At 48.6% G+C, this 22,334-nt stretch overlaps 1 protein-coding gene across 3 annotated transcripts in view; it reads left to right on the forward strand.

The window, feature by feature from the left end:
* The first annotated feature begins 10,060 nt into the window (after nucleotides 1–10,060).
* The window catches only part of FERMT1 (FERM domain containing kindlin 1), a 33,307-nt gene continuing 21,033 nt past the window's right edge, over nucleotides 10,061–22,334 (forward strand). The window contains exons 1-6 of one of the 3 annotated variants that reach the window (XM_058679707.1): nucleotides 10,061–10,623; nucleotides 13,436–13,608; nucleotides 15,186–15,419; nucleotides 18,789–18,935; nucleotides 19,801–20,014; nucleotides 21,827–21,929. In XM_058679707.1, coding sequence (XP_058535690.1) covers nucleotides 13,458–13,608; nucleotides 15,186–15,419; nucleotides 18,789–18,935; nucleotides 19,801–20,014; nucleotides 21,827–21,929 — 849 coding nt within the window. In that variant the 5' untranslated portion in view covers nucleotides 10,061–10,623; nucleotides 13,436–13,457. Of the gene's footprint in view, nucleotides 10,624–10,845; nucleotides 11,079–13,435; nucleotides 13,609–15,185; nucleotides 15,420–18,788; nucleotides 18,936–19,800; nucleotides 20,015–21,826; nucleotides 21,930–22,334 lie in introns of those variants that run through there. The other 2 variants (XM_058679708.1, XM_058679709.1) reach the window with 2 other exon arrangements.

Consider the following 22,334-nt stretch of genomic DNA (forward strand, 5'->3'; position numbering starts at 1 on the left):
ACGCGGGTTGGGAGGTCAGCGGGTATGGGACTCCCAAGCGTGGCAACAGTGACATCTAGTGGCGATCACTGGCAAAGCAATCCACTGCCAACCAGAAAACTGGAGAGCAGCAAGTTTAAAATGTAGGGAGCTCCTTATTACAGGTTAAATCATTTCATGGCAGGTCATGTCCATGCTCCTCTCCTCTCTGGATCCCACACAATAAGTAGCTCCAACACATGCATCTAATCCAGTCCTCAGATTAAATAATTTTGGGTCCTGACGCGATGGCCCAATGGCTAAAATCCTTGCCTTGCATGAGCCAGGATCCCACATGGGCACTGGTTCTTGTTCTGGCTGTTCCACTTCCCGTCCGGCTCCCTGCTTGTGGCCTGGGAACGGCAGTGGAGGATGGCACAGAGCCTTGGAACCCTGTACCCACATGGCAGGTCCAAAGGAGGCTCCTGGCTTTGAATCAGCTCAGCTCCGGCCATTGCGGCTGTTTGGGGAGTGAGCCAGAGGACACTGGATCTTCCTCTGTCTCTCCTTCTCTCTGTAAATCTGCCTTTCCAATAAAAATAAATAAATCATTTTAAATAAATGATTCTGGTTACTTTCCTCTTTCTAAAAAGATTTTATTTGTTTATTTTTCTGAAAGGTAGAGTTACAGAAAGAGAAAGGGAGAGACAGAGAGAGCTTCCATTTACTTGTTCCTACCCAGATGGCTGCGATGGCCAGGAGCCTCTTCTAGGTCTCCAAGGGGCTGCAGGGACCCAACCATCTTCTGCTGCTTTCCCCCAAGCCATTAGCAAGGAGCTGGACCCAGAACAGAGCAATCAGGACCCAAACCGGTGCCCATATGAGATGCCAGAGACACCGGCAGCACATACTGAATATAGGCCCCTACTGTCCTTTCAGAAATAGCAAGGGTAAAAGTCAGGAAGGAGGGGCCAGCAAGAAGGCGCACAGCCTAAGCCGCCGCCTGCAGCACAGGCATCCCGTATGGGCACCAATTCAAATCCCGGCTGCCCCACTTCCGTGAGTCCAGCTGCGTTCCCAAGCTCCTCGCTGGCCGGAACTGGGGTCTTCCCTCATAAGGAACCTTCCCTCGGACTGCATGTGGGAAGTGAATGGCCGCAGCTGCTGTCCAAGCGGAGACGTCTCCAGGCCCCGCCTGGCGGGTCAGCCACTCCCGGTAAGCCTCCCGCATGAAGCCCGCAGCCCTGGCACCTGCTGTTTGGGACTTCTCATTAGCCACCATAACTGCCCCGGTTGCAAAGTCTGTTTCAGACACAAGAACTGTACTGCCTGGGATCAAATCCCGCTTTGGCCCTTCTTAGTTGTCCCATATTGGACAACTTACTTAGCTGCTCTGCGCTTCCAGTGTCTCATTATAAAGCAGGACTATCTCTCACGGGGCTGCGGTCAGACCACATCAGTTACTCGACAAGGAACTTCAAAAGTTTAAGAAAGGGAGAATGAAAAGTTGAGTTTACTTTGGTACCACAAAATTGAAATCCATCTTTATGTTTAATGTAATATGCATTTTCCATAAACTTTTATGAAGTACCTTTATAAGTTATACTGTTGGAACAGTGCCCAGAACATAATGAGGTTCTAACATGAGTATCTGCTATTACTATCGCTATCATTTGACCCCCAAAGCAAGCCCTCACAGTAAGAATTGTCATTACAATTACATGTATATCCACCGTGAGAATGAGACTGGTTCGTTCTGTGCACAGCGCTGCGGTAACCTCCAGCCTGCCTACTCCACCCTCCTCGCTGATCTCCAACAGGTAGACTCTCAGAACACTGGTGTCGTGGCTCAACTGGCTAAGCCTCCACCTGCAGCACTGGGCATCCCATATGGGTGCTGATTCATATCCAAGCTGCCCTGCTTCCAATCCAGCTCCCTGCTCATGGCGTGGGAAAGCAGAGGAGATTGGCTCAGGTCCTTGAGCCCCTGCTCCCACATAGGAGACCCAAAAGAAGCTCTTGGTTCCTGGCTTCAGATCCGCTCAACTCCAGCCATGGCAGCCATTTAGGGAGTGAACCAGCAGGTGGAACATTTTGCTGTCTCTCCTTCTCTGTAAATCTGAGCCTTCTGTGATTTCTGCGAAGCTTCCAGGCCTGCCCTCTACTCTCTTCCCTATACCAGGAGCACCCTCTTTCCAGAACAACGACGCCAGAGTGGTGCTCACAGCAACCTTAGGAGTCACAAAGCAAGGCCCTAGCCTAAAGCAGACTCAGAAGAAAGACACTTACATCAAGTAAGTGCTTCGAGGAGAGGGAGGCATTCAGAGACCAGCAAGTACTGGAACCTGGAGGGCTCTTCTGGAAATCTCTGAAGCAGTCTTGGGACTTTCAGGAAATACTGGAGCTTGGAAAAAAGAGATCCAACAATGACAGACTGCGTTCTCACCAGCCCAGTGGGAGAAAAGAGGAAGCATGAGATACAAACAACAGATTCTTCATTTCAGATCACTAATCATACGCGATTAATAGTATCCATTACTCAGAATACATTTTTGGCCGATTAAAACTTGTCCTTGATTAAAAACAGTCTTTCCGTACCTTCCTTCTTCCCACTTAGCTTCCTGTTCTCCAGAGACACACATTTCTGATTCTTATGACCTTTTCGGATGTTAAATCTTTATGTCTACACAGTCCATCTTCGTTACTTACAAATTAGTAATTACTAATCGGTACTCATCATGTTTCTGGGATTGTTGGCCAAAAAAAAAAAATCAGCTCTAACTTGCTCCTGCAGCTAAGGTGAGCCAAGGCCGCTCTGCCTTCTTCCCACCTGCACACAGAGATGGCCGGAGGATGTGCCCATGGACAGGGCAGCACATGTAACTGTAAGACCCCGATTCCGGCCTCTGTGAGTGAGGTGGCCTCGGAGCAGCACTTTCAAACCTCGGAAAAGCTTCAAAATTAAGATTACCTGCATGAGTTGCACTTAGGATTGAAGATGAAAATCTACGTGTGATGTTTGGGGAGGGTATGGGTGTGCACAGACCAGGAGCAAAGTTCAGTATTAACTAATTCAACATTTGCAGCAACTGGTAGAATACAGCTACCAAGAAGAACACGAATTAATTGTATATAATATGCTTGCCTGCTAATTCTGTTTTCAATTTTTATTTCTGTCTAATTTTTTTCAGATTTTTGTATTATTGAGAGGCAGATTTACAGAGAGAAGGAGAAGCAGAAAGAAAGATGTTCCATCTGCTGCTTCACTCCCCAGATGGCCACAACAGCTAGAGCTGAGCTGATTCAAAAGCAGGGGCCAGGAGGTTCTTTCAGGTCTCCCATGCTGGTGCAGGATCCCAAGGCTTTGGGTCTTTATCTGCTGCTTTCCCAGGCCACAGGCAGGGAACTAGAGTGGAAGTGGAGCAGCTGAGACACGAACTAGTGCCCATAAGGTATGCCAGTGCTTAAAGGTGGAGGATTAGCCTGTTGAGCCATGGCGCTGGCCCTATTTTTAGTTATTTGAAACACAAGGAGGCACACAGAGAAAGACAGACAGACATCTGCCACCCACTGGTTCATCTCCTAAATACCCACACCAGCCAGGGTGGGGCCAGACCAAGGCCAGCAGCCTGGGACTCAGCCTGGGTTTCCCATTCAACTACCAGGGTTGAGCCATCACCTACTGCCTCCCAGTGTACATTAGAATCAAAAGTAAAGCTGGGGCTCAAGCCCGGACATCCCAACATGGAAAATGAGCTTGCTAGGTGGAGTCTTAGCTATTCTATCAAATGCTAACCCTTGCTAATTCTTTTATTATTATTATTATTATTATTATTATTATTATTATTACAAAGTCACATATACAGAGAGGAAGAGAGACTGAGAGGAAGATCTTCCGTCCGATGGTTCACTCCCCAAGTGGCCTTAACGGCCGGTGCTGTGCCAATCCGAAGCCAGGAACCTGGAGCCTCTTTCGGGTCTCCCACACGGGTGCAGGGTCCCAAGGCTTTGGGCCATCCTCCACTGCCTTCCCAGGCCACAAGCAGGGAGCTGGATGGGAAGTAGAGCTGCCAGGATTAGAACTGGTGCCCATATGGGATTCCTACATGTTCAAGGCGAGGACTTTAGCTGCTAGACCACGACGCTGGGCCCACCCTTGCTAATTCTGAATTTACCTATTTTGGATATCATCTGTGAGTTCAGTTATAAGAGCCCTCTTAGTTCTCTTACAGAATTTCCACTTTCCAATATAGGAGTCAAAAGACAAAGTGACAATAATTTAATTTAAAACTATAATTAGTTCCATTTTCTAAGCAGAAACCATGCAACATTTTATTCCCCAGACTGAATAAGTATTCCCACAAGCTGAGCAAAAAGGTTGAATTTATAGACAGAGAAAGACTTAACAAAATCAGAAAAGGGGGCTGGCATGGTGCTAATCCTCCCACTGCAGTGCCAGTGAAACACACCTGCACCAGTTCACATCACAGCTGCTCCACTTCCAATCCAGCTTCTTGCTTACGGCCTAGGAAAGCAGTAGATGGTCCAAGTCCTTGGGTCACTGCACCCAGATGGGAGACCCAGAAGAGGCTCAGGGTTCCTGACTTCAGATCAGCTCAGTTCTGGTTGTTTCAGCCATGTGGGAAATGAACCAGAGGATGGAAGACTGTCTGTGTGTATGTGTGTGTGTGTGTGTGTGTGTGTGTGTGTGTCCTTTTCTCTCTGTAAATGTGCCTCTCAAATAAAAATAAATAATCCTTTTTGAAAGGCAGGAACAAAGGCCAAAGCAGACTGAACCTTTCCAACTACACAGAAGGATGCGCGTAGGCTCTGTGCAAGTGGTACCCCATTTTGCAGAAGGGATTTGAGCATCTCAGAATTGTGTTATCTTCAGGTGTCTTGGAACCACTGCCTCGTGCATATAAAGAATGATTGTACGCTTTGGTTCCAATGGGAGGAACCATACACCCATGGCAAGGGTAGGCATGTGTGACACTCAGTGAAGTTAGGGGCAAAGATTCCATTTCCCACACTGCCTCGCTTTAAGGTCTCTCTCTAAAGCATATCAAACTCTCTGCTGGGCTACAAGAACTATCCTAAGTGTCCCCCTCAAATCAGCATTGCCAGTAGCTAAATGCAAGGTCTTCATGCAAAATTTATTATTGTTTGAAAGGAAGAATTACAAGGAGAAAGGGAGAGACAGAGGCAGGGCTAGGCAAAACAGGCAGGATTTGGGCCTGACATGGTAGACTAGTGGATAAAGTCCTCGCCTTGCATGTGCCAGGATCCCATATAGGCGCCAGTTCTAATCCTGGCAGCTCCACTTCCCATCCAGCTCCCTGCCTGTGGCCTGGGAAATCAGTGGAGGATGGGCCCAAAGCCTTGGGATCCTGCACCCATGTGGGAGACCCGAAAGAGGCTCCAGGTTCCTGGCTTCGGATTGGCACAGCTCCAGCCGTTAAGGCCACTTGGGGAGTGAATCAACAGACAGAAGATCTTCCTCTCAGTCTCTCTTCCTCTCTGTATATCTGGCTTTCCAATAAAAGGAAAATAAAAAAGATAAATAAATAAATAAATAAATAAATAACAAAGCCAGTCAGGATTTGAACCAGCGTGCAGATATGGGATAACAGCATTGCAGGAGATAGCTTAAACCACTGGGCCACAGCGTTGGTACTTGTCTCCATAGTCTAAACCTAGCACCCTATAAATACAAACACCCACTTAGCTGTAACAATTTGATGGACACATATGACGCAAGCATCAGGTGCATGAAGTCGTTCAATCAGCCCCCGCAATGAATTATACAGGATTGACTTATCATTTCCCACCAAGAGCTGCTTGGAACAACTTTACTCTGAAGAGGTAGGAGATGTTTTCCTTCAGGGATTAACAATCTGCTTGGACCTGCAGCTGCAGCCCAGGGAGCCTCTGGCCATGAAGGAGTCCATCCATGGCTGCTTGCCAGGCGCTCGGCTCTGATCTGCGCTCATCCACTCTTTGAAGGCTACTAAAAATGCAAGGGGCGGGAGAAATCATTTAACCTAGCAGTTAACCCATAGATTAAGACAGACATGTTTAGTATCAGAGTATCGGCTTTGATACCCAGCTCCAGCTCCCGGTTCCAACTTCCTGCTAATAAAGACCTGGAGAAGCACCGGTGCTGGATCAAATAATTAGATTCCTGGCTTTGACCCAGCCCAATCCCAGCCATTGCAGGCATTTGAGAAGTAACCCAACTAATGCAAGTCTCTCTCTCTTCTCTCCTCTCTCCTCTGTCTCTCACCACACTCTACTGTCTCTCTCTCTCTCCCTCTCTGCTTCTCAAGTAAGACAAGAAATTATCACTATAAACCAATATTCTCAATATTCCCCACTAGTCTCCTTAATATTACAGTCGGGCTTTACTTGCAATCTGCATGTAGATGACAACATTTTGATGCCGTGAGCAAGAGTCACCAGCTAGGCAGCGTGTACCCTGCGTGCTCTCCCTGCGTGAAGTCATACTGGCAGCATGCGACCAACTCCACTGTCAGTGCCAAATTGTGTGTCTGTCGGGACTTTTAGGCACAAATAACAGAATCCTCTCTGGCTAGCTTAAAAAGAATACTAATTATACACGTAGCAGTAGTAACAGTCTTCAGCACAACAGAAGAAATTGGAGTTAAGGTCGAGAACGTCTGAGGTCACAGTCCAAGCTGGCATGATGAGGAGTGACCTCGGCAAGCACCAGAACGTAGCTTTACTGCACCTGCGCCAGCATCACTTCCACACCAAGACTGGACCGTGTAGCCTACAAAAGGAGATCTTGAGTTCTGACTTCTACACTGAGATTAAAACAAGAAATTCCACAAATATTAAGAAGAGGGTTTTTTTTTTTAAGATTCTTATTAGTATAGACAGAACAAGTATCATTTTTTCCAGGAACATCTCCCTTTTAAGATTTATTTATTTTTACTTGAAAGGCAGTTACATAGAAGGAAGCGGAGACAGAGATGGCCACAGGGGCCAGAGCTAAGCTGACCTGAAGCCAGCAGCTTCTTCCAGGTCTCCCATGTGAGTATAGGACCCAAAGATGTCAGCCATTCTCTGCTGCTTTCCCAGTCCACAAGCACAGAGCTGGATTGGAAATAGAGCAGCCACGACTTGAACCAATGTCCAAATGGGGTGACCAGCCTGTTGAGCCACCACACTGGCCCCAAAGAGGGCATTCTGAGGACGATGGGCAGCCATGAAACTGACTGATGTCCACTCTGATCGCTGAGATATTTTTAAATGATGAATGTGAAACACAGAGTAATATATCTGGAATATCATCGTTTGCTTAAGAATCTAACCAGTTGGCATACATGGGCTATCTCTGGAAGGTTCCATAGGAAACAAGTAACTATTATTTCCAGGGAAGGGAAAATAATAGTTAGGGTAGAAGACTTAATAATCACTGTTACTCCTTTGCACTTTTTGGTGAAGCTGGGGGCAACATCAGGCAGGAGGAAGAGGGACGGCGACGGGGAAGGAAAGCGATGCATGCCACGCACCTGTCACTCCCAGCGGTGACCTGAATAGCCCCTGAGAGGGGCTCTTTCTGCTTCGCTTGTGCTCCCGCTCCTCTATCCAGTGCACACAGAGATCAGGACACACCCTGTCCACCTGGCATGCAGGAAACGGTCGAACTTGCCTGGGCACAGCAAATGCTCATTATCCCTCCAGCTGGCCAGGAGAGTGCAGCTATAATAAACACCTTCTCCCTCTTTGCCCGGACCAAACAGGCTCCCATTTTGTGTGCCCCAAGGGCTCCACACAAACAAAACTACCTTTTGGGCATCTGTTGCCACTTTCCGGACCTTCAGCGTGTCTGTGAGATGCAGAGGCAGTGAAGAAATCTATCTTGCCTGACAATATATTGGTTTGTCAAATCACGTCACCGGGGAAAGACTTCTGTCCTTTCTAACTTACAGAATGAACAGAAGCTCTGAAACCTGGAGACTCATCAAGAGGAAGTGGGCAGCTAGGGGGCAGAAAGCACCTGGGACTTGACCATGGTCAGGGAGCTGAGCCTTTGGGAGGCCCTCTGCTCTGACTTCCTTTTGTGCTGTGTGAACACAGAGTGCCCACATCGCTCAGCCATGCCAGGCTACTCACATTCCAGCTGTTCACGCACAGTGACTTATTCATCACATGTTAGCTTATCAGCGTGTAAGTCACAGACATTAGGTCAACATTCACACCCTGAACATTCAACTTCTGAGGTTTGGAGAGACGGCTCCTCTGCCGTCACGGGGCAGACAGCCCGTCGACACCCCAGCGTGCCATGCCACTAAGTCACAAGGAGCAGCAGGCCAGCTATAGTGAACACCTTTTCACCAAAGATTGGATCAGCTTATGATGGGCTTCTTCCATCCCGTGTGGTAGATCCAAAAGGGGGTGGATGACCTCCGAGTTCTCGGCCTCCCGAGGCACTCCAGTTCCCGTGGTCTCTTTGGCAGTTGGGATGTGGTCCTTGGTGCCTGTACTAATAGTCCTTGGTGAGGATCCGGGAGTCTCCAGGGTTGGAATACAAGCCTCCAGAGAGGAAGATCTTCTGCCTGCTAATTCACTCTCCAGGGGACCGTAATGGCCCAAGCTGAGCTGATCTGATCTGAAGCCTAGAGTCAGGAACTTCCTCCAAGTCTCCCATGCAGGAGCAGGGTACCAAGGCCTTGGGTCATCCTCCACTGCTTTCCCAGGCCACAAGCAGGGAGCTGGATGGGAAGCGGGGCAGCCAGGATATGAACCAGTGTCCATATGGCATCCCAGCGCATGCAAGGTGAGGACTTCAGCCACTAGGCTACCTCACCGGGCCCATCTGTATCATCTTAAAGTTTAATCGATAAACTATCCAAGAAGAAAGTTTGAAATCAGTTGATTTCTTTAGCACAACCTAGATATTTATGCCAAAGGAAAAGGCAATTTAGCCTAAGCAGAGCCTTTCAGACCTCAAGGGCACACACACTCTGATGGACAGCAGAGCCTCCAGAAAGCAAACCTGCCAACAAGTCCCTCCCAGGGCAAGAGCTTACCTGGGCATGTGGGCAGAGGAAACGAATGGCAGCGGGCTCCAATCGTCCTGTCGACGAACTGGACCGGATTAGGAAATCACATCTCGTATCTGTTGACAATATTCAACTGACATTTTAAAATATCATTTACAATGCATCAAACTTTAATTATTCCAGGATATGCTAAGATTCAAGAAAAAAATAAGAGTTGAACTTCTAAACGTCATAATATGTTGCATTAAAATGGATCACAAGTGTCTGGCTCTGGGTTTTCAGTGGGTTAAACCACAACGTACAATGCCAACATCCCACAAAAGTACAGTTAGAGTCCCAACTGCTCCACTTCTGATGCAGCTTCCTTCCAATTCACCTGGAAAAACAGCAGCAAAAAAAAAAAAAAAAAAAAAAAAAAAAAGTGCTTGGTCCCCTGCACCCACGTGGGAGACCCAGAAGAAGCCTTGCCCAGCCCCTGGCAATGTGGTTATTCGAGGAGTGAAGCTATGGATGGGAGGTCTCTCTCCCTCACTGAAATTTTGCTTCTCAAAAAATATAAATAAATCTTTTAAAACTAAAATGGAATTATCACAAGCTTTATGCACTGGCTGAAAAAAGCCAGTCTTACCTGTGTGAAAGATCTCCAGGAGAAGGTAGGCATTTCCATCCCTCGGCCACTTCCGGGTGAGGAAAGTACAATTTCCTTGTCTGTTTTGTCAGCTGCTGTGTCCTTGTGGACACAGCAATAAGGGCTCACCAGGGAGGAAGGAGACTGGGAATGATTAAGTTATCCGAAATTACCCACCCTTCCTGGGTGGACCAACTGCTGTCGGAAGTAAATCAGACACCAGGAAGGTGACCCGGACAGGGCCAGGAGGTGATGCTGAGCCATGCCAGAGGCAGTCTAGACCGCAGCTCAGGGCCAGGCCACCGACCCACCCGGGGATTTTAGATCACCCCTGTCCATACCCTTACTCAGGGCTGAATCGCGCCACAGGTGCGCCAAGCATTCTGTCAGTCAGGAAATGGAATTCTCCCAGGCCAGAAGCCCTCCCAGGGGTGGCGTTTGTGTACCCGGAAGGCAGGCACAGCCAGCAAGCTTTCATCATCTAGGCAGGACCCGGGCACCCTCGGGGGTACAGGAAAAACCTTGGGCAGTTTTAAGATGTGGCGGGATGAGAAATCCCTAGAGGAAACGCAAGGGCTGAACGTGCGTTCCGGGTCCTCCCAGCCCGACTACCTTTAGCCCTCCAAAAACAAAAAGAAAGGAAGCTGCAGACTGTGTCTCCACTCCGCCAGAGCGAGCCTCAGCAGGCCCGGGGCTGGGCATGCTCCCGCCTGCTCCTCCGCGCGCCGGCCCGTGCTCCGGGGGCCCGTAGGGCGGAGCCCTGGCTTCCAGCGCACAGCGCCCGGAGTAGGACCGGTGCCCAGCTTCGGCAGGAGGCTCCGGGAAGCTGGGCTCCTGCGCCATCGCCTGCCGCAGCGCAGTCGAGCAGCCGTAGCCCCTGGGTGCTCTTGGCCAGCGCGAGCGCCCGGCTGAACTTGGAGTGGCCTCCGCCGGGTTTCCAGAGGCGCATTTTCCCGCTTGCTGGCCCGCAGAGTTCCTTGCACACCTCAGACTTCGGGAAAGGAGGTAGGTGGTAAGAAGCCAGCCCCGAGGCTGCACAGGGAATTGCTGACTCCGAAGCTCCATTGCGCCCTTACCTCCGACAGCCCCTAGCATTTAAAGTGGCGGTTGAACTGAAAATAGTGGCATTGCCGTGCGTTGCCTTCTCTGGCCCTGCACCTCTGGCCGCTGCCTTTAATTGGGGGGGGTGGGGGGGGCCAGGTGTTTGTCCACTCAGCATCTGCAGAGCTGACAAGCGCGCCCGGACAGAATGACCTGCGGACCTGGAGCTTCCTTCCAGCGGGAGCACTGGGAACCTTTCTTCTTTCTCCCTGGCATTTTGCGCGCGCAGCAGCCGAACTCGCCCCGGGAAACTAGAGTGTGCAGGAACTCTTGGCCCTTTGCTTCGGTCTCCTCCGACGCGTTTCGGGGCTGAAGTTTGCGGCGCTCCCGAACAAGTAACAGCTTGCTGTGGATGCGAGGTTCGCTCAAAAACGAAGGTGCGGAAAGATAGGGAAGGAATGTGGGGAAACCAGGTTGTGCGATTTTAGACTGGATTTTAGGAAATTGCGTGTCAGCTGAGATGTGGTTTGTGCTCCCAAGTTAGAATAAGAAGCAAATTTGTTTCCCCTACCTAGGAAACCAGCAAACAGGAATTACCTTGAAAAAGAGGCTTCTTTTCTAAACGAGCAAAACATCTTTCCATAACTAAATCTCCAATCACAATGCTTTAGAAATTGAAGGATCTTTTAGTCAAACTATCCAATGCCAAGTTTAGGAGTTTGTCAAGGGGTTCTCTGTTGGCTGTGCTCTAGATCCATGCTCATACTAATGCCTAAAAAAAGGCTGACCTGAGTTCAGCTCCAAGAGAGCGTGATTGTTGCTTGGGTGGGAGCCTGTGCCAGCATGCGTGAAGACCAAGCAAGGGGAAAGTCCTGGATTTCCATCTAGGCTCCACTGTGCGGGTGATTGATTGCTTAAACTCTCAGACTGTGAGGAGCTTCCCGCCTTTCTAAACTGGGGTTCCAGAGGTCACACAAGCACCCGAACATGCCGCCTAGTCAGGGCTGGCCTGCCTACGGATGGCAGAAGCAAACAGCACAGTTGGTGTGAATCCACAAGGAGCTCCCCGAATGCTTGAAGGCAGTTCAGACCCCTAGTGTCTGTCCTACACTCGCTGAGGTTTGCAGTACCCCGTGCATTTCATTCATGTGATTCGAGATTCTTACCATCCTTGCAGTGATGCAGTTTCAAATACTTGGATGGCTCTGGACTGTTTGTTGTGTATGACTTAAGGGGCTGTCCCTCAGAGGTCACCTGGGTGGATGGGAAGAAGGAACTGAGTCCTGGCGCTGACTTTCCACTGAGCTGTGGCGGCTCTAAGTGTGCGCCTCAGGTCAGCACCGGGTGGAGCTGGTGAGAAATGTGGGATCTGGGTTCCCGCCTGGCTGCACAAGGGCTGGGTTTTACTGAGATCCTCCTCTCCACTGGGGCAGGGAGTCCCAGTGCCTTGATGTTTCCCAGCAGTAGCCCTTATGAAAACAAAGTAAAGCGGAAAAAGATTAGTTAGCATGATTTAAATGATTTTTCTTTCCGGAGTGGAAATGCTATTTCTTTCTACTTAAAAGTAAGGGAGGGCTGGCAGCTCGAGTCCTGGTGAAGTTCTGCCCGTCACGGATTCCGGGGCGCAGTTATCACCCCCAAGATGCCTTGCTACTGATACTGCCTGGTTTCTTCCCTCCTCGACACCCTCCCCCCAGGAGGGAAACTGTGGGCGTGAAGTTCTTGTCCCCGTCGGCATTTTTTAAAATGTAAAGATTTATTTATGTGTTTGAAAGTCAGTGTTTCAAAGAGAGAGAGATTTTCCATCCACTGATTCACTCCCTGGATGACTGCAATGGCTGGCCAAAGCCAGGAGCTTCCTCCAGGTCCCACACGTGGGTGCAGGGGCCCAAGCACATGGCCCATCCTCTGCTGCTCTCCCAAGTGCCTGAGCAGGGAACTGGATAGAAGAGGAGCAGCTAGGATACGAACCAGAGACCCTGTGAGATGCCAGAATTGGCATCCCATCCGTACTTTGAGATGTTAACGTTGCATGTCTGTCGCTCCTGTTTTTCAAATTTTTTTTGCCAAAAGTGCATCTAAAACCCTAATTGATACATTTACATATCAGTTTTATATGATATGAAAACAGGAAGTTATTAAATTAAAGGTACAAATCGTATTGTAATAACTAAAATAGAAATTTCACTGTGCTTTTATGGTTTGAGCTTTCTTACTAAAAGAATCAAGTGCTTATGGGAGGAATGTATTAATGTATTGGAGATATTATGGTTAGGGATTTACAAATCAGCTTAGGTTGAATTTGCACACAAGAAAATGCATTCAATTGCATTTAAAACCTGTGCATTTATTGCATGCTAATTCTACCTCAGTAAAGTAGATTTGAAAGACATATGTTGTGGAGGCTTGCTATAGTTTATTACTAGATGCTAAAATAGTTCAGAGAAGGTCATGAAGGTCATGAAATGGGAGCGGGTAGAAATAAGTTCATCGTGTGGACAAAGAGAAGATGTGGCCATGTGATCCTGCAAGGTGGCTGAGCAGACAGAGGAAAGACATCAAGTTCAGTGGCTGGAAAGCCTTTTTGTAAGAGCATTCCAAATTAAGATGCTGACTTTAATCTCTAGGGCATGGGGCACACCGCAGAGTCTTTTGAGGAGGGAGTTAAAATGACAAGCAAAAGCATTTTTAAGCAACTTTTGTCATGTAGAATCCACCAGCATGTTCCAGTCCCTTCCTCATGTTCTGATCCATGTCCGATCTGCCTTTCCACCAGCCAGACACCTGCACGCACCGCGATGCTGTCGTCCAGTGACTTTGCCTCTGCGTCCTGGGAGCTGGTGGTGCGTGTCGACCACCCCGATAAAGAGGAGCAGGAAGAAGTCAGACTCAGAGTGTCTGGAGACCTACACGTCGGGGGAGTGATGCTCAAGTTAGTAGAAAAGATCAGTAAGTTGCCGTTTCCTTACCCTTCTCCTGTATGTGAAGTCCTGTGACACCCCCAAGGACTGGGAGCTGTCTAGTGTTGTCCAGGGCTCTGATCTTTTAGCTTTTCTGGTTACTCATCTTCTAAGGGCCCCAAGTAGCAAGTAATCCCTGCCTCCCAATCTCTCCCAGGAAAAGGAGGCAGGAGCCTTGGATTGGTAGTCACGCTGGGGCAGCCTGAGTGTTTGGCGGCAAGCTGAAGCTCCTCCGTGGATTTGATGCTGTGTTTCCACAAGGATGCCCATTGCACGGAGACATCTCAAGTGATGTGAGGTGGCAAGGAGTTAGGACACTACTTTATCAGTTCTCTGCCAGTATTTGGTTGTCAGCTCTGTGTCATCCCAACACTTAAACTCTCTGAGTTTAGACACAAGAGCGCCAATATCATGGGTCCAGAATTTACTTGTCTGGTTGTCTTAGCATTTCCTTTTACGTCCCATCCCCTCATGCTGGCTTTCCCTTTCCACTAGTGAAAGAAAATTCTTTTGAAGTAGATGGAATTCACATGCAGAAAGTATACCTGCCCATACCTCCTATCTGAGTACGTGGGCTCCGTTTTCACCTCCTGTAACACACTCCAACTTCCTACTCCTCGCAGACTGGGAGCAGCAGGGTGTGACTCAAGGTTGTCACCCAGGAGAGAAAACTGGATTGAATTCCTGCCCCTCATCCTTGGTCCAACCCCATAGGCCCAGCTTTCCTGGGTATTTGGAGTCTCTCTCTCTCTCTCTCTCTCTCTCTTTCTCTCTCACATGTGTGCACACTCACTCTCTCTTCCCCTAAAATCATTATTTTTAAAAGCCTTGACGTTTGGAAAAAAAAAAAAAAAGAAGACATGCCAACGTATACATCTACTAACAGCACTGAGAGATTTTCTTACCTAAAGAGAGACTATTTAAGGAAAAGCCTGGGACCTCTTAATTTAGCAAAATAAAGGCTTAAATACCTACACGATGAAAGGGAAAGTTAACATTGATATCCATGCTTAAGGACAGGAAAGCTTCTGTGTTGATGCCTGCATAGAATGGAATGAACGTTCAGCTCTAATTTCAATGTAGGTGCTTTTGAAGAGAGGGATGACAATGTTGGTCAGCGCTGCATGTGGCTGACAAGACTGAGGGGTCAGTTTCGGGGTTCCCTGGTCTGGGAGGTGACTGGGGACCCCTGGTCCTCCAGCATGATGCTCTGGTGCAAGGACACATTTCTGCAAGAGAAACAAACTTTACTACGTGAAGCCACATCCTCCTGACCTTCTAAAAAAGATGGTAACATCAAGGGATTTTAAAGACGTTGGCATTCATCATGAGCAAAAATGCTGTGATCCTGTTTTTTCCGCGGCATTTAAATGCGGGCGAGGGTGACGTTCACATGTTTCTTCCCTGCCTCGCCTGGGCGTCTTTGGAGAGAAGCCAAGCAGGAGCAGATAGTTCTCTGTCGGCTCCAGTTTTTGCACCTCGACCATGCGCCCCCAGAGCGCCTGGCACTCACCCACTTGTCTGGCTGGCGCGCTTGTAACTTCTCCGTGTACTCTGTTTTTGCAGACCTCGCGCAGGACTGGTCAGACTTCGCCCTCTGGTGGGAACAGAAGCGTTGCTGGCTGCTGAAAACCCACTGGACCCTGGACAAATGCGGGGTGCAGGCCGACGCCAGGCTGCTGTTCACCCCGCAGCATAAAACCCTCCGCCTGCGCCTGCCCAATGTGAAGACGGTGAGACTGCGCGTCAGCTTCTCCGCCGTGGTGTTCAGAGCCGTCACGGACATCTGCAAGACCCTGAGTGAGTACCCTGGGGGGCTCTCTGTGGACTCCCAGGAAATAGGACGGAAAAGGAAAGTGAGTCTTGAGCCCACCGGGAGTGGGGCTCGGGAGCCCTCTTCCCTTCTCATGGCAGCACACCTTCAGCCCAGGTCTGCGCACTGCGTGAGGCGTTAAACCACAGAGAGCATCACTGGCGTAACTCAGATTCACTTCCACCCAAAGGGGGCGAAGAAACAGCAGAGCCAAACCATTCGGAGAGCCCGCCCCCAATTCATTCTCCAAGCTATATTCAAATCATGATTACAATTAGGGCAAACAAAGGTGTGCTGTGATGTGAGGCGGTGGTGTTTTGGAGCTGCTGTGTTGCAATGCCTTAATAGTTTCATTAACACCTCGCTCTCCTAAGCTGCCGGGTCTACAAAAATCACTTGGGAAGCCAAAAAGTACACAGACTTAGGACTGGAAACTCAATCGCCTGGGGATTGGCTATCCCACAGTCTCAACATCTGTGGGACTCCATAAACGGAGGGATCCTTGTGCCATGATGATGTTTAGATTTTCTGAAATCGTATTCTTTAGTGCCAGGATCAAAAGTTGGCGTTTGAGCACAGAATAATGACTGTGTTACTAAGAAATCTATCTTCTTCATTAAGCTGGAGAGCCGCACCATGCACTCACGCATTTACTCAGCGAATGTTTAATGAGCACCTACTGTCCCCCTGACCTGTGATGAGTGTGGGATGTACAAGCGATACAGGGGACGAGACCACCTGGCCCCTGGCAGACAGGGTCAGAGCTCAACCAATGCATGCGACAGATAAGAGCAGAAGACAGGGCATTGAGAAGGGGTAGGTGGTACATGGAGGGGAAAGCGCCAGCAGGAGGGGGCAGTGGAGCGGACACAGCGCCGGAACCACTTGGCCAACAGTTCTGTTCCCAGCTCCTGACACCATGCCGGCACACGTTAGCTGCTCAGTATTTGTAGCGTAAATAAATCAACCCAAATCCCAGCCATCTTCCTGATGCCTGCTGGGCAAACGGCAAGAACAAATGCACAGTGTTTTCAATGAAATTCTAAAAGGAAACAGGACGGTTTATTTTAAGTAGAACTCAATGAAGCCATAGCCTCCACACGCTGCTGTGGGCTGGAGGCACATCACCACAGAGCCCAACGCTTGAGATTTCAGAAGCAGCACGCATTCCCATGTTGCCCTTTCCTGGGGAGACCACTCATGCTAATCCCAAGGGCTCAACTAGCATTTCTCTTCTTTCATTTTTTACATTTTACTTGAAAAACAGCTACAGAGAGGAAAAGAGAGGCAGAGAAAGAGATCTGCCATCTGCTGGTTCACTCCCCCAAGTTGCCACAGTGGCCAGGGAGGGGTCCAGCCAAAGTTAGAAGCCAGCAGCTTCATCTGGGTCTCTTACGTGGGAGCAGGGGCCCAAACTCTTGAGCCATCTTCTGCTACCCTCCCAGGAGCATGAGCGGGGACCTGGGTCCAAAGTGGAGCAGCCAGGACTTGAACTTGCACTCCTAGGAGATACTAGCCTCTCAGGAAGCAGTTTGACCTGTTACACCACAACATCAGCACCCTCCCCTCCGAACTTGGCATTTCTGATCACTGCTTTTTATATCAAATCAATTAAAGCTAACTCAAATGTGGAGGCTGTTAGGATTTCTGTTTTGCTGTCTGAAGTTTCAGCTCATCACGAGGCTGCTGTGTCTACTGTGCACTGAGGTGGTTGCAGGTGTGTCCGTCAAGCATGCTCAGTGCGACCACTGCTCTGGATCTGGCACTAATCCCAGAAACACTCGCATTCCTTGGCTTTGACCTGGGGCAGTGGCTGGTCAGGGCAGTGAGTACTTATCTGCTGGTCTGATCAGCATTTAGAAACATGTTCAATGAATGAGGAAGAGGGGTTTGGGTTCCAGAAGCGAAAGCCAAGATAAGCCTACAGGTGCAAATAGTTTATTTGGGAAGTCATGTCAGGGACTGTGGGGTGTGGGTAGAGACGTGAGATGGGGAAGAGGTCACCACTTAAAGAAAGAGCATGTCACCCACCAAGTCACGCTAGGAGCCGCTGGGGGACCCCAACAAACAGACCCAGCCCCAGGGCTGACTAACCCCGAGCACAAAGTCTGTTTGCCCCACCCTAATCCCTCGCTGAAGGCTGCTCTTGGGGCCCATTCATCCCTGCCCACGTGGGTGTTTTGCAGGCTCTGGCTGTGGGATGCTGGGTCGGCAGGCTTTGAGATGGAGAGGAGAGAGATGGGGAGGCTGGCCACAGGGCTGGAAGGAGCTGTTGGGTGGTGTAAAAGAGAACAGTTTTCAGCTCCTGGGTCCATAAGGGAAACAGCAGGCATGGCCCTTGGTGGTTTTTAAAAAGCGAAAGGGTAAAAGAGGGAGGGTAGAAGAGAAGAAGAGAAAAGTCGATGGTAGGTATATGACACAGAAAAGTAAACAGGGCAGATATTTGGCACGGTGGCTAGCTCCGCACTAGAATCCCTTATTGCGGAAGCTAGGATAAGTTTCTAACACTCTGCTTCCCATCCAGCTTCCTGCCGACCTGAGCTCTGGGAAGCAGCTGATGGCTCAAGTACTTGGGCTCCTGCCTCCCATGTGGGAGACCAGGATGCAGACTCCTGGATGTGGCCACGTCCTGGCTAGGTGCAGATGTTTCAGTAGCGAACCAATGGATGAAAGCGTTCTCTCTCTCTCTCTCTCTGCCTTGTTCTGCTTCTGTGTGTGTGTGTGTCCTCCACACGAAATGAAACAGCAGCAAAATGTTAACAGTGGTTGAAGCAGGATGGTACACACATGGAGAGGAGTATTACGCTATTCCCTTTGCTTTGGTTCCGTTTAAAATATTTTCATCAAAGAAAAATTGAAAACAAATCAGGACTGAGTGTCCAGATACTGTCTCTTCCCCTTCTGCTCTCTTCCCTTCACAGGTGCCATCTTCAGGGATGTGCTCACTTCTTAGGAATTTCTTTTTGCTTTTCATCTTGCTTCTTTTAAATTGTTATTTGTGACCCTGGCACAATGGCTCAGTGGCTAAATACTCACTTTGCATGCACCAGGATCCCATGTGGGCACCAGTTCATGTCCCAGATGCTCCATTTCCCATCCAGCTCCCCGCTTGTGGCATAGGAGGGTGGTAGAGGACAGCCCAAAGCCTTGGGACCCTGCACTCGCATGGGAGGCCTGGAAAAGGCTCCTGACTCCTGGCTTCAGATCAGTTCAGCTCCAGCCGTTACGACCGTTTGGGGAGCAAATCAGCAGATGAAGATCTTTCTCTTTAAATATGCCTTTGCAATAAAAATAAAATAAATCTTTTAAAAAGTTTAATTTGTTGTTTGTCATTTTTTATTTTACCGTGTATTTAGATATCAGAAGATCGGAAGAATTGTCCCTGCTAAAACCTTCTGGTGACTATTTCAAGAAGAAGAAAAAAAAAGACAAGAGTAACAAGGAGCCTGTGATTGAAGACGTCCTGGACCTGGAATGTTCCTCGACAAGTTCAGGTTCACCAGGTGTGATCTGTGATCTTTCGTAATTGTTTTGATTTGTGAATAGAGGGGAAACACATCAGGATTATGTACATCTGACAGCCCCAAACAAAGGAATAAGATTGTAGATTATGTAAACATGTCTGCTTAATATTTTTTATTTAATTTGAAAGGCAGAGAAAGCGAGAGATAGAGAAATCTTCCTTCTATAGATTCACTCTGCCGGCAGCCGCAGACAGCCAGGGCTGGGCCGGGCTGAAGGCAGCAGGCCAGCTCTCGCCCAGCAGGGCTGCTGGGACTCCCAAGCTGTGACAGGTGTTGGCAGTATCACAGTGGTAGCCTGACCCGCTATGCCACAATGCCAACCCCAGTCATTTATTCTTTTAACATCACGTCTCATGTTGCTGATGTATGTGAAGTTTAGTATAGCTGCGCATGAACTTGGGATTTAAAAATGAACGCTGTTTAGAAAAGAGATCTGCTGGCACTCTTAAATGGGCATCTCTCTTCCTGGTTCTGTTCTGTGTGATCCTTCCCTAAATTCAGCTTTCTGCGGAGTAAGGGAGGAGAGGGCAGATGGAAACCATTCCGGAGGGGCATTAGCCGTTCCTTTGTATATCGAATAACCAAATCTCAGCTTGCTTCGTACACTGAGGCCTCCCTGGCAAGTCTGTTCCAACGTGAAGAGAAAAAGGTGGGGGGTATTGGCATTTTACGCAAATCAGAGTCCAATGATCAACCTGTAGACTGAAAAACTGTAGGTTTTTCTGCATGGTACAAATCTTGAAGGTTAAACTTCAGTTCAGTGCAGGAAATGTGGGTACTGATTTTCTTGCAGATCCCGCCCCCTGAATCTCATATCAGCATGCATGCGTCCCTTGTCTTTCAGTAAGTTCTGGCTTATACAGTAAGACCATGACGCCAATGTATGACCCCGTCAACGGGACGCCAGCCTCCTCCACCATAACATGGTTCAGCGACAGCCCTTTGACGGAGCACAACTGTAACATCCTCGCCTTCAGCCAGCCCCCGCAGTCACCAGAAGTTCTCAGTGACATGTACCAGCCCTGGACACTCATCGATAAAGCCAAGTTTAACGCAGGGTCAGGAGCCGCCTCCGTTTTGCCTTTCTCAGAACCGGTGCCAGTACAGTAAAGCGGGAGGGGAGGGGAGTTAACAGAGATCTGGGGGTTACACTGCATTAGCAAGAGGCAGTGCTGATTGTGCCAACAACAGCAAAAAAATGGGATCGGGGAATGCAGCTTTCAATACATTGAAGAAGAGCGGAAGGTATGGGTTGGGAGAACTTGGTAGGTTCGCGTATGTGAATACCAGTTCTTGACCACAGTGGCGGGCAAAGTGGCGTCTGTGGGCTGTGGGAGGCCAGTGCCAGGGGAGTGCCAGGGCAGCCCCGGGGCTCTGATTTCTCTTGCAGCGTGTCACTTCTCCCTTAAGGTATCAGCAAGACCTGCATCCCCATTTGGAATGACTCAAGAAATACATCCAAACTAGTTCTCTAACTACCACTTCTTTTGCTTCCCTTGCCCACTAACTAAGCCAAATTTCTTGGCCACTCGCCATTCTCCATCTGATCTAGCTGGACCCCCATTCTGACCGGCTCTCGCTGTCACTGTCTGGCCCCCAGGACATGGCTGTACTGCCCGCTCCCTACTTGTCTAGTAAAGCTGCCCTGTCACCACAGCCCTCCTCCTTCTCAAGTATCAATGTTCAAGAACAGTCTGCTCCCTGTCACTCCGACAGTCTGCCTGCTCCAGGGTCCCATGGACCCCTTTATGTGAAGAGTGGTCTCTTCCTTGGCCCATAGAATGGAGATGACTTTTTGGTCATTCTTGTTCCCCAACTGGGCATCAAGCGATGAACATTCAAGACATTGCTAAGCAGTGGCATTGGCTGCTTCTCGTTCCCTGTAGGTCTCTCAGTAGCTTTTCATCTCCACTGTTACTCCCCATCAACATCTGGTTTTATTTCAACCTTGGGATTCTGTGTCTCAGTACAGAAACCACCAGCCACATAAGGATTTCACATTTGAATTTGAATTTAAATGAATTAGAATACACCCCTCATCACAATGAAGCCACCTGTGGCTAGGGGCCAACCTGTTGGACAGCCATGAATATTGTGCTCATTGTGGAGAGGCACGCAGGCTTGGGTGGACCACCTGATACAGTGGGGAGGCCATGCAGACAGGATCTGCTGCTGGCTCCAGCACACAGCGTGACAGTGTGACGGTCACCTGATGGCTCAGCCCCCCAGGCTCCTCTGCTGTCACACTGAGCTTGGGAAAACCACCTGGCCCCTTCACTGTTAGTGTCAGTGAGCAAAGAGAAAATTACACATACAAGGTGTTTCAAAAAGTTCCTGAAAAATGAATTCAAAGCAGGAGTGCTTTGGGTCCAAAAAAGGCTCAATATAAAATAGTTTTGTATAATACATGGAAAATGCCCATTATGGAAAAAAACTGAATTTTTAAAAATTGTACACCAAAATAAAGTCAGACTTTTAATTCCATTTTTCCATGAATTTCTTGAAGTACCTTTTTGAAGTGTGTATATGAGAAACCTTACAATAAAATGCAAGTGGAAACTATTCTAATGCTTACTGATTGTTGTTACATTAATTTGATCTTAAGAAGATACACAGTTCTAAAAGTTTGTGGAAATTGAGTTAAAAATGTTTTGGCATTAAAAAAATTGAAATCCATGTATAAAGAGATCTTCAAAAAGCTTGTAGAAAATGTGTATTATTTAAGAAAAACTGCATGGGTTTGACAGGATTTTTTGCACTTATCTTTCAGTTTCGTTTTTCCACATCTTTAAGTGCCCTCATCTATAACGTAAGAACATGACAAATATGTCCATAAAGTGATCGGCTCACCCCAACTCTCTGTTTTCCAGCTGGCTGGACTCGTCACGCTCCCTTATGGAACAAGGCATCCAGGAGGACGAGCAGCTGCTGTTGCGGTTTAAATACTACAGTTTCTTCGACTTGAACCCTAAAGTAAGATGCTTTTCCTCTTCCCTTACTGGCTCTATCTTATCATGTGAATGCATAGGATGTACAATGGAGCCATTCAGTTGTCAACATTTCTGATGATTCTGTGTGCTCGCTAGCTCTGCAAGGTTAGACCAAGCCAGGTGTATGCCTTGTGGTTCCCAGTGGGCCTGCTATGTGACTCCTAAGTTGCCAACATATACAGGGGTCTATGCGTGCTACCCTCTGCATTCCAGCAGAGAGGGGCTTATACAGCTGAAGCCTTCGAGGCTTAGGAAGGAAAATGGTTTTCAGGGGCCAAGATCAAGGGCAACTTCCCGTAAGCAAGCCAAGATCACGTGGTGGTCCAAGTAACACTTTCCTCTGGGAGCTTCATTAACTCCTGGGGGCTGGAAAACAGGGGGTTGTCTT

Source organism: Ochotona princeps, chromosome 22 (genome assembly GCF_030435755.1).
Source record: "Ochotona princeps isolate mOchPri1 chromosome 22, mOchPri1.hap1, whole genome shotgun sequence".
NCBI lineage: Eukaryota > Metazoa > Chordata > Mammalia > Lagomorpha > Ochotonidae > Ochotona > Ochotona princeps.